Raw genomic sequence first — 11,810 nt, 5'->3', positions numbered from 1 at the left:
GGAAAGGGCCCAGTGTAAAGTGGGATGAAGGCAGGCCTTGATGGAGAGATGTGGCACTAGCCTGGGGGCTCGCTCCACTGTGAGGGTAGTTAGCTTACTGCACACCGTCATCATTAGGGACTAGGGCACTTGTGCTAGGAAGGTGAAACACAAGCCCACATTCAAACAGCAGCACACACAAGCCACACCTGTAAATATGCTGCACTTCTTCTCTTCAGTTCTGTTTGTCTTGGTTTCAGGGTATCAATGCTTTATAATCACTGATACTGGAGTCTTCACATGAAGCAACATTTAGCTGGAATCCACACATTAACAAAAAAAAAGCACAATGCAATGGAAATAGACTTAATGGTATGTTTCACATCAATGCACAGAATTACTAAGGCTAGTTCTGTGGTGTATTGACAATATCTTTTGGTGTACTTTCAACATTTCTGTGTATATTTGTATCACAATTTTGTGCTTTTTTTCGATGTCCATTAAGTATTTTTTTTAAATCCTTTAACCTAAAATAGACTTTTTTGTAACGCTTAGAGGTTGTTATCAAGTCATTTAATTTCAGTTTAGTGGAATATGGATTCGACATCTGTGTTTGTGCATCTTTTTTCTTTTGACCAATCGCACTTGTTGTGATCATGAACATGCTTGCTTTAAAGAGTGCAGTAAATCCATATTGCAAGAAAAGCTGGCACGCCACAAAAACTCCTGTAAATGTGTGTAGCCACTTTACCCAGTGTTGCGGGATGAAGCAGCTTTCCCATTTGAAGGGAGTGTTTTATATCTTGCTCTTTTGTGTATTAGTCCACCCCGAAAGCAAAGAGCTTCTGGCTCAAGCATTGCCATCTGTAGTTTCCCTATGGCCTAATTTGGGCCTTGAATGACAACATTAACTCAGGGCAAATGTGACTGTCTGAAATAGGTCCCAGATCCTCCAAAATTCACTCAAAGCTGCATTGTATTTGGGCCTTTGCACCTCATCTGGCCCTCACAACACTTGCTGAAAACCATGTCAAGGCCAGCTTATGACATCTGGGCCATGTCTGCCCCAGATAACACTTGCAAGTCCCTGACTGAGCTGTAAGTGCACAAATATGTCTGATATTTTGGATGTATGGCAGTTTTCCTAAAAATATGATCATTTCAAATCTCTGGTACAACATATTTACATCTCCCATCTGACAACTTCAGTTAAACAGAAACATGCTAAAAATACAACTTAAACTTATCATTACCATGCACAGAAGAAACTTAGCAGTGTTTGAACTTAAGATGGTCTTGATTTTGTCTTCTTTTGATGTCTTCTCTTGGTCTCAGGCTTAGCAGGCTTTTATTAGGATTTGATTTAGCTTTGATTCAAGACTAGTTAAGACTACATTTAATAGGTTGTTGAATTGCAGGTGTAATTTCTTTTTTGATATTGATGTAATTACTGTGATTTGATGTAAATCGTCTTGGTTCAAATGCAAAAACTAACTAATTTATCCTAATTTCTTATTAATGGCTGTCCTGCTTTCACGTTCGACTCTAAAAAGTAGGGGACGGAAGACGAAGCTAGGAGTCTGAGAAAATACGTGTGTTGGTCAACTATTCTGATGTAAAATTTAGCTTCTTAGACATCCTCAAAACACCATCCAACAGAAGGAATATAGAAGTACATACATTCTGTAGTGCTGTGCTCAGTGGAATGACTGGGACTACACCCTTTAGAAATAGAAAGGAGCATAATATAAAAGTAACTGATGCACGCAAAGCTGGCCAGCTTACCTTACCAATCTGCCTCTGTACCAGAACTCTTCTTCTCAGTCTCTCACACAAAGTGTTTTACAATAAACACATTATTTCACTCTTTAGAGTCTATAGGGTGCTACTTTCAGTTCTTCTGCTGTTTGCCATGAGCCTAGCTGGATGCATAGGCTATTTAGTTAGCACTGAGTGATACAAAACAATATAACTATATAGTTCATGTATATCAACGCTGCATTTCATTCAGTTTGTAATTTGGGTGTCAGAGCTGGGAAGGACATAATTGAGTTTAACCAGTTCAACAAGTGGCTCACTAGCCAGTGTAGTCACTGTTAGCACTGATGTTCTGTTGATAACAATCCCCAAAACAGTATTTTGAACATATAAACACCATAGCAACAAATCGATAGATAGAAGCACACTTCACATTACAGGTTGCTATAATGGTTATCCTACATGATTACACATATGATCTAATACAAAGATTTTTTTTAAAATTCATTACGTTTTCCTGGTGATAGTTGGCCTAAAGCCCCTAAATTCTCGGTTTCGTATGGATCTCAGTACTCTCTAATCTTGGTTGCAACGTGGTCCCAGTAAGGCTGTCTTGACTTACAGCAGATAGAATTTCCATGGCATCCATTTGGTGTTGTTTCTCTCCATTAGAGTACGCTTGTGTGTTTTTATTTAGCTTATTTAATGATCTGGTTCTTTGGAAAGTCATTTACTGGTAATAAAGTATCTAACCTTCAAAGTATGCTTCAAAGCTTACGCTAGCAGGCAGCACTGCCTGCTCTGTCTTGTTTGTCCTTACGCCCCTGTTGCCCAGTTGTTGTCTGCTGTGACTATAAAAGCTCACTTATGCTGCAAAAGCAACCAATGGTCATATTGGGTGATCGTGCAGGATATGTAATCAAATCCATTTCTTCATTTAGTTCCTTGTTGTTGTCACTGCATCAGATTTGAACTCCTATAGTAAGAAGACAGGTTTCAGAAAGGAATTTGGTGTTCCAGTTTGAATTGTGGAATATTTTTCTCCGATAGAGCCTCCCAGCATTATTTATCTATTCTCATCCTCTTGATCTATGTTTTGTTTGTCCTTCTTACCTGAATGGTTGCAGTGCAGCACTCTCAATATGGCCCTTATGGATCCAAAAACTTTCCTGCCAACCTTGCAACTAGACATTGTAGAATAGTCCTTTAAGGAAAAAAAATTGTACCAAATCTTCTATTGTCAGGTAGCTTCTATTTATTTGTTGGATAAAAGACTTTCATATTGTAAAAAAGAGGAAAAACTCTCCAAATATCCTCCTTTCATGTGCATCGTTTCCTTCTTCAAGGCCATAGGACAATTGTTACTGACTAAAGAGTGGAATTATTCTTTAATAGATTGTTTAAAGAAAACAAGATGGCCCTTATGAAAACCAAAGGGTGTTTTATTGATTTATTCTGTTTATCAAATTGCTTGTATTTGGCTGAAGATGCATACAACTAAGATTTTTTTTCATAACACAAAGACGGCTGCATATGGAAATTACATTGCGGCAGATTAATGTAATTTTCCCAACAAAGAATCAAATTTTTGCAGAATGAACATGCATCCAATATTAGAAATAACCTTGCATTTTCATTTGCAAAATTTATTTAAATGTCACTCTATTGAATTTAGATATATTACATATTACATCTTTTGCCAGTAACTTGCCTTTGTTTTTGTTCAAGTATTTACTGCCAAAAATGAACATGTTGCCATTTCACTTAAATGTTAAAGTTATTGAATAAGTAAGAATTTGGCCATACCCTGTGCACTTTGGCAGATCTTTCTAACTTTTGATCATTGCTACAATGATTGTTTTCAGAAAGTACTTTCTGAAATATTTCTTGAAAGCCTTTTACTTGTACTGTAATTCTGAATTTACTTTGTTTTTCAGACTATGATTTGAGGACGCAAACCAATACTGTCTGAAATATGAGGATCTTGCTGCACTGTTTTCTTTTGTGATTCCCTTCATCACCCTATTCTTTCTCAACCTCTATACTTACACGGTAGAGGGAAAACTTGTAATAAGTAGTATGGTGACCTCAGAATCTTCCTTGTTTTTTTTTTTTTTTCCTACAATACTGCAAAAATCAATAGAGTCAACACATGAATGAAATCTTAGAGATGTGGTCAAGAGCAGTGTGAAGAGGGCACTGACTCGGTAATGCAATTCCCAGGCAGTTACTCAAGTGCTTTTTGAACCCATGAATTTTGATAAGTGCGTTCAATTGAAACTCCTTGAGAGTGCAGCATACCAAAGTGCATGAGGAATGAATGAGGGTTCGCTCCTCCCTGATGAGGGTCACAACAGAGCTGCAATGCATTGGAATTACTTTCAATATATTCTTTTGAACTAACCATGCAATTCAGGCTTTTTAATTTTTATCCTTCAAGAGCGCTATGAGAACTCTTTTCACAAACAGAAGACGCTTTGCACTAAAAAGCACCTTTGAAAAACACGTCTAAATAATGAAACTGAGCAGCGACCCTCTACCCTAATTTCCTTTAAGTTCACATGAAACCTAATTGGAATGGAAAGGCGAACATCATTTTGAAGGACAACGTAAATTCTGTGTATGTGAAGCTTTGTTAAGGTGTGTAGTGTTTTTCTTCCCTAGCGGCGGAGATTGTAGCTGTTTATGCAATGCTGCAGCCATTTCTTTGACCTTTCAATTTTGTCCTACCACCATGATCTTGGTCCATAGTATAAATCCCTTTTTGAAAAACATCCAACACAACATCTTTTGTATCTTATTTTTTGTAACCCAAGGGACAAATGTAATGTCTTTGCTATGTTTTCCTGATTTGTATGCTTGCCTGCAGCAATGGCCTTCAACATTGTTTGCCCATGCCACACTGACATCAAAACACGTCATTTCTCTTCTCAGGTATACAAAGCCTCTCCCCTTTCTCTGAATGTAATAGAACGGCAATGGACACTCCAGTGTTATATGTTGATAGTCGGTTTGTAGTTCAAGGATACATCCAACACAATTACATTAAGGGTGCATATGGTATACATTCAAAGGGAACAAAGAATGGGTCCTGTATTTGCTTGATCACAGTGGAATCCTTGCTTTCCACTCTTCTATTCGTGGTATTCACTCTAAACTTTATGGCCATGCTCAAAAACATGTGTGCTTTAATTGGGCCACACTTTCATACTTTGCTGTGTTTGTTTGTTTACTTTGTACACCTAGGCAAACTTCAGATAAATAAGAAATCAGTGCAGTTCTCCTTGGTGCAAGCAGTAAATCCATAAAACGTTGCACACAATTGTAAGCAAGTACACAGACTCAAGTTCTTTTGAAAAACTGTTGTTGATCCATTGGGATTGTCACATAAGTGGACAATCTCAATGTACAATAAGTGGAAAAAAAACACAGCCCGATGTGGCTGCAATTTGAGGCTGTTGTGTTGTTTCTGATACAGAAATGATATTATATGACTTTTATTTCACAAAAGAAATGGCAAGAAAATGACCTTATACCAAATGGAAAATGAAATCATTGATATTACATATCTAACAACCTCTTTATTACAGCAAGTTTTTAAGTGATGGAATTGTCGAGGGGCCTTCTTATGTTTATGTGAGAAAGCTCTGTTCTTCAAAAAACATTCACCCTCAAAACAATGCAGAAAGCCATTTGACCACCTAAGAACCATCAAATCATTCAGTCATCGGCTCCAGTGATTCTGCTGCTTGGAGCTCCTCTTGACCGCTCCTTTCTATGTAGATGGAGGCAAGGGGCCAAAAGCGTTTCTGATGGGGAAAAGAGAAGTTTCCTTTTATGATTCATTTATTGTAAGAGGTTGATTTGCATGAGGCACGGGTACGGCTGAATGTGGTCAGACAATCTAAGTAAAAGGAATTTATCTTGTCAAGTGTTTGGGATCAGAGTGCACTAGTTCTTATCTATCCCAATCAGTTTTCAGTGTGGCTTTGTAGTCTTCTCTCATATTAATTCTGTTGTGTGATATCTACTTTTCGTACAAATGTATTCATAATGTTTTTTACTATAGATGGACTGCTTACACAGACAGCTGAAGATAGAGGATGTTGTTAGAATTGTGTATATGAACTGTTAATGTGAGTCAAATGTTCAGATTTGTAGTATAAACAGATGCAATATATATTTCAGTACATTTGAGTTTAGTCTGTGCCTGAAGAAAGGTATTGAATGCTAAGAGATATCCTATCTCTCTGTATATACGTTTTTGGACAAAACCAATTTCTCCAGTTTTATTCTTGTTTTCTGTTTCCTTCAGTTCTGACAATTAGATTACAGCCTTTACTCCAGCGTATTGTGGAAGTTAAGAAACTGTCCTAAGTCCCTTTGGAACAAGTAAAGCCACACTAATTTGCAACTATGCTGTTTTGGTTGTTTGAAGTTGAAAAATTGAATGTAGGATAAAAGACTGACAGCTGCTTTGGGTATTTTAATACCACGTCTCTTTAAAGGGGTCTTTGACCAAATCAGACCAACTATTGTTTCTTTATTAAATTGTTGTTATGGCAGAAAAGTTCCTTCTGACTCAGATCCATTTTTACTGACTTATTTCAGGCCTATTTGGAAGTTATCGTTGTTTAATCCAAGGTTATTCAAAAAGTATTCTCCAACAACTGTGTTCTTAACTATAAAAGGGTCTGTTCTCGATGCTGTTCTTTTTGTTATGTGAACGCTGCCTTCATGGTCTGGTCTGTCTTTAGAAATGACATCATCTCTTTTCACTTCCCAAGTGATGATCAGTTATATAAATCACTGAACTCCCAGCAGTCTCTGTCCTGCTTTTGGGGAGATAAACCTCAACAGCCCATATATAATTGGTTTTATGCAGACAATATCAGTGCTCCTTCTCATCATTTCTGAGTAAGTTTGGAAATTATCTTGGTGTTGAAACATGACAACCAGGTCAATTCAAGCCAGATCAAATCATCCTTTTCTTTGAGAGATCTTAAGGCAGCCACACATACTTACATTTAATCTAGATGAGACTGCTGCAACTCTCTGTACACAGGGAAGAGTCTGTTATCCATCTTGCCTCTGAAATTAGTCCAAATGATATAGGTCGTATATCAATTCTACTGTGGCTATAACTAAGACCACCTTTCTAATACTGTCGCCTCACTTAAGTGGTTTGCACCTCATTTCAGAAAAACGTCATTGTGTAAGCCTTTAGATGTTTTAGGTCCAACTTCTTGTGCTGAACTCTTCAATTTCTGTGCTAAATTGCTGGGCATTGGACCAGCTACTCCTGGGAAGGGGAAACCGTGCTTTGTTCCAGTTACTTCCCCGCAGTGTTGGAACAGAATACCCCGTCAAATCTAACCTGATCTTTGGTACAATCTTACTTTTTTCTTCAATTGTTACTTATTGTGTTCAGTTTTACTCAGGGTGTCAAGTTCAATGTTTTATTCTGTATTTTTGCACTTTTTCTCAAATCACCCTTAATATTTGCAAAAGCGTTGGTGTGTTTCCTGAGAGAATACAAACAAGTAGCAACACACACGATTGCCTGCAAAGATCCAGTTAAAATCTTCTCTCAAAAGTAAAGATCTATGGATTTTGAATTGGCCAGTGCTGTCAGAATGAGTCCTTGTGACATTGTTTACAGTGCTTAGCCATGTTGTCAATATGGCTAAGTGTTACATTACATGCATTTCTGTATATAAACTATGGTAAAGCTTTTGATAACAATGACCGAAACTGAAATTTCTTACTATCATTATCAACAGTGGAAAAGAATAGAGAGAGTTGATTACATTAGACTGCACAGGATTAACAATCGCACTTTTGCTAAAGTAATAGAGGAGACATTTGTTCTCCCCTGCACCTTCTGACAAGCCAGATCTAGAACATGGCTACTATCATGGCCCTTATTTCATTAAGAACATGCTGGGGTCCTTGGTCTCTCTTCCCTTTGACACAGAATGGACTTACTCATGATCTTCTTCCTGCCCGTTAACGCTCTTAATTTCCTTCTTATGCCATCACCAGCAACCGTTCTCTTTGCAATGCCTCAAAATAAGGATCAGCAGATGCAGCTTTTAGGTGTTTTAGAGAGTTGATCATTGATGAATCTGATGTTTTGCAAATTCTAGTTAACTAGCAAAACTCTAAATATGTCTCAAGAATTATCTTAATCAGCTCATACGTGTTTGGATAAAACTGTTTGACATTTGTACAGATTTTTATATCAATGCCATGAGCAATAACTATCATAGGAATAGCTTGTAATTGTAAATGAAAATGTGCTTCTGTAATGTGTGTAAATGGATGTTGCATAGGCTAAACAAATACGTTTGAGAATTTGAATTTAATTCTAGAAATGCACTAAAGTGACCAGAGGACACTAAGCTGTTGTATAGAACTTTGGGTAATACCCATTTTAAAATGCACTCTTCAAAGAAATAAAAGTTTGAATTATCACCTTGGATTTATCGCAAAGAACTTCTTAAGAGCTAACCTGTAGACATATTTCTTAAAGGGCATTTAACCCAAATTAAGTACACACGTATCCTCTACTTAATGTTATGAGGTTTAATAACTGTTTGCATTTCGTAATATGTGGAAACATAGTTAACAAACAAATTTGTTTAGATTTTTCCATGAGGATATCAATACAAGTAGAAAAGTGATGCCTCCAAATTTGTGGATAGTCTGACGTAAATAAGAGAATGTGAATGCAAGTCCATGTCTGAATTTAAGGAGAACACAGATGTGCACATACTAAGTTGCTTTTATTAATACAGAACTGCATGCTACAGAGACTGTACAGCATAAACATTTATTCATTACAAAAAAACATGGTTTTAGAACCATTTAAAATAACGAGAAAAAACAAACAAACAAAAAGATAAGAGCATAAAATAGAACAGGAACATCACAGCCGTTAAGGAAACATTCAAACTATTTATCATTAGCATCTTAATAAACCAGAGAAGAAATCGACAGATTACAGTCGCGTCATGTCAACTACAATGGCACCGAGTGGATGATTCTCTTGTAGCTTTTTTTACAGCCTCTTGCAACATCAACATGCCTATTTTTTCTATCTACCTATATGTAGTAGTGTACTTAAAAGTGGCAGTTTGTGTATTTTTTTGTATTTAATAGTTTTTTTATGAACCTCCTAATATACATAATTTGGCCCTCGTGGGTTTATACAGTATGATGTCCGTCTTTTTATTAAGTTTAAATTTTAATATTTGACAATTTGCTACCAAACACATTTGTTATAGCAACATTTATACTACATACATAGCAATCTATGTAACGTCACAGCAAAGAATGGTATCAAAATAAAATAAAAACAAACGACAACAAAACGAAAAAAAAACAAAAAGAAATCCCTACAGCATGTTTTTTTTGGGGGGGAGCAGAGAAAATTATCACAAATTTGGCACGGAAAATCTGTACACGAATCTACAGTCTGGGAGATGTGACTGTGCAATAAAAAAGAAGGGCTTTAAACACTTTTCCAACCACTGAACACACGGCACCCACTGTCTCCTTTCAAGTTTTCTGTTCTTCTTTTTGTATAATGGCTTATAGACGCATTTCTTGAAATGAACTTGTGCATACTTCCGTTTATGAGATCTACACAGCACACTGAGTGGAATCCAGGTTTTCAGCGAGGAAAAATCTACAACAAAAAGATTTGCCTTTTAAAACCTCCTTGTAAAAATGGATCATTCATATATTTGCTTACCTTAAGAAAAACATATTTGTACAATGTATCAAGGAAGGGAAAAAAAAACAAATAAACCAAAAAAAAAGGTCAAAAAGAGACACATACAAGATACAACAAGCAATCTCTAAAGCAATAAATACTACTGGTCCTAGCGTTGTGACATTTTTGAATTCAATAACCCTCAACCCTCCCACCCACCCGCCCCCCTCCCAACCCAAACTTGCCTGACTCCACCCCAAAGGTAAACAACAAAGAAAAAAGACAACGCAGTGGAAGAATGCATATTTAACACAGTAATCGCCCCCCTCCCCAATATTCTGTACATTTAAACAAGAACAAGTAACATCACAATTAAAGTTGTTCCTCAGAGAGGTGTCACCGCTAGCCTCATGCCCTCCAAGAGTTTGAACAGATGTCGAATGATTGGTTCGCAAGCTCGTATTTAATACAAATAAAAAAGGAGAACCAACTCTTTCAAGAAAAGGGCTCACTGAATAATCTAGCCTACCTTTTTATATCCGTCTTTTAAACATTTTGAAGTTGAAGGAGATAATTTTCTGTTTGCACTGTTTTAACACTACAAAAAGGAAAAGAAAAGAGAATTCATGAAACTTTTGGCAGATTCACAAAGCTATACTACAGCTCATTGTATCATTTCTTTATAATAATTAAGGTTGTTTTTTTTTTTTTGATAATCAGGGGTCAAATATTGACCAATGAACTTTAATAAAAGAAAAACTAAAATTTCAAAGCCTTATGGCACAGAAACAGAAAGTGAAATATAACAGAGAGAGGGCCTAGAAAGGTGTGTGTGTGCAGAGCTGAAAAAACAAAACAAAACAAAACAAAGAATAGGGTAGACTATTCTATAGACTTGGTCACTAGTGACAGAGGCTGAGGGGCTGCGGAGGGGAGGAGCGAGTGGGAATGACACAGCGATGCCGAAGGCCGGGCCATTGAGGATGCCACAGAGGAGCCCGGCTGCCGCGAAGACGAGATGTCACCGTGCTCCAGAGCTCCGTTGTGGGAGGAGGCGCCGGGCGTTTTGCTTGCTGCAGCAGAGTTTTCCAGCTGAACCAAAGAAGGCGGTGGAGGCCCAGCCAGGAGGTGTGGGTGGTGGAGTGGCTGGTGGGCCGGTTTCATAGTCAGTGAGAGAGGTTGCATTTGTTCAGTCTGAGGTTTGGACTCTTTTGATGAGGGGGAGGGAACCACTGAAGAGGGGGAGGATGGGGGGGAGTCTAGTAAGCTTCCGTCCGTAGAGGGAGGACTGGCACAGCTGCCTTCACCTTGGATGTAGCGAATGCACTTTTTTTTTCTCCTGAGGGACAAGGTGAGAGAGAGAGTATATTTTAGCAGCGAATCTTTAAACTACATGGCCCCTTAGCACTGTTGCTGACTTAAATGCACTTTTGCCTTTTTGAATTAACCAAACTCATTACTTGAGACATGATCCGTAAGATTTAGGTGCATTTAAGTAGCAATATAAACCTCGTGCTAAGGAGAAAGTCAGAAATACTACACCATGAGACAGGACAGACATTAAGAAAAGATCACAGGTGAGGCACCTGGACAAGAGGCAGGAGGGGAATGAAAAGCACACACACAAATGACGATGGAAGGACAAAAAAGGAAGCAGATTGGATGTGGTAATGTTTGCTCTCTGAATTTCTTCTTTCTTTTCCTAAGAGGACTAAACTACAGCTACAGATCAGCGTGTTCTCTCAAGAAAGTCGAGTTTACTGGACCGTTCTCGCTCCTATACTTCCACACGGCTCGACTTTCTCTTCTCCTGAGGGGCCAGAGTTTGGATACGAGGTAAAAAAAAAAAAAAAAGAAGTCAACAAGACCCACACTACCCTGCATCTGCCCCACAGACACAAGTGTGAGTGTGCACGAGGGGTCAAGGCATCATGTTTACATTCCTGCCTGGGGTTGGCACCCTCCCCCTGCATGCCGAGGCCTGAGGCCAGGCCCGTTGCGCTCAGCGGACGGAAAACTGGAGTGAGGGGGAGTTGGGAGGGTAGAGCAATGCTGCATTTATCTGTGGTGACTCTGCTGTGAAGGCTGAGTTCAGATTTGGTTATGGGGGAATCTCTGCCCACTTCATCTTTACGCTGACCCTTGAAGTGACCCATCTCTCTCAGCTCTGAATTCTATCACTAGAATGCCTTAGGTCATGGGGTATTTAAGCTTTAATGGGACATGAAGTAGTTAAAACAGACTAAGGAGTTTAAAAACAACAACCGACTCTTTGGGAACATATTAGGTGGATATGTTGTTTAAACATATATTTTCCTGTGCCTGTTATCCTAAAGGGGGAATTTTTGCATAA

General features: G+C 38.1%; 1 protein-coding gene across 28 annotated transcripts in view; it reads right to left on the bottom strand.

Moving 5' to 3' along the window:
• Positions 1-9,697: 9,697 nt before the first annotated feature.
• tcf7l2 (transcription factor 7 like 2) overlaps positions 9,698-11,810 on the bottom strand; it is an 84,825-nt gene continuing 82,712 nt past the window's right edge. For 18 of the 28 annotated variants that reach the window (XM_072374021.1, XM_072374023.1, XM_072374034.1 and 15 more), the window contains one exon: positions 9,698-10,796. In XM_072374021.1, coding sequence (XP_072230122.1) covers positions 10,340-10,796 — 457 coding nt within the window. In that variant the 3' untranslated portion in view covers positions 9,698-10,339. The remainder of the gene's footprint in view (positions 10,797-11,810) is intronic. The other 10 variants (XM_072374042.1, XM_072374045.1, XM_072374040.1 and 7 more) reach the window with 3 other exon arrangements.

The sequence above is a fragment of the Leuresthes tenuis genome, unplaced genomic scaffold (assembly GCF_036924035.1).
Source record: "Leuresthes tenuis unplaced genomic scaffold, fLeuTen1.0.hap1 SCAF_20, whole genome shotgun sequence".
Classification (NCBI taxonomy): Eukaryota; Metazoa; Chordata; class Actinopteri; order Atheriniformes; family Atherinopsidae; genus Leuresthes; species Leuresthes tenuis.
This window is presented reverse-complemented; position numbering and strand designations above follow the sequence as displayed.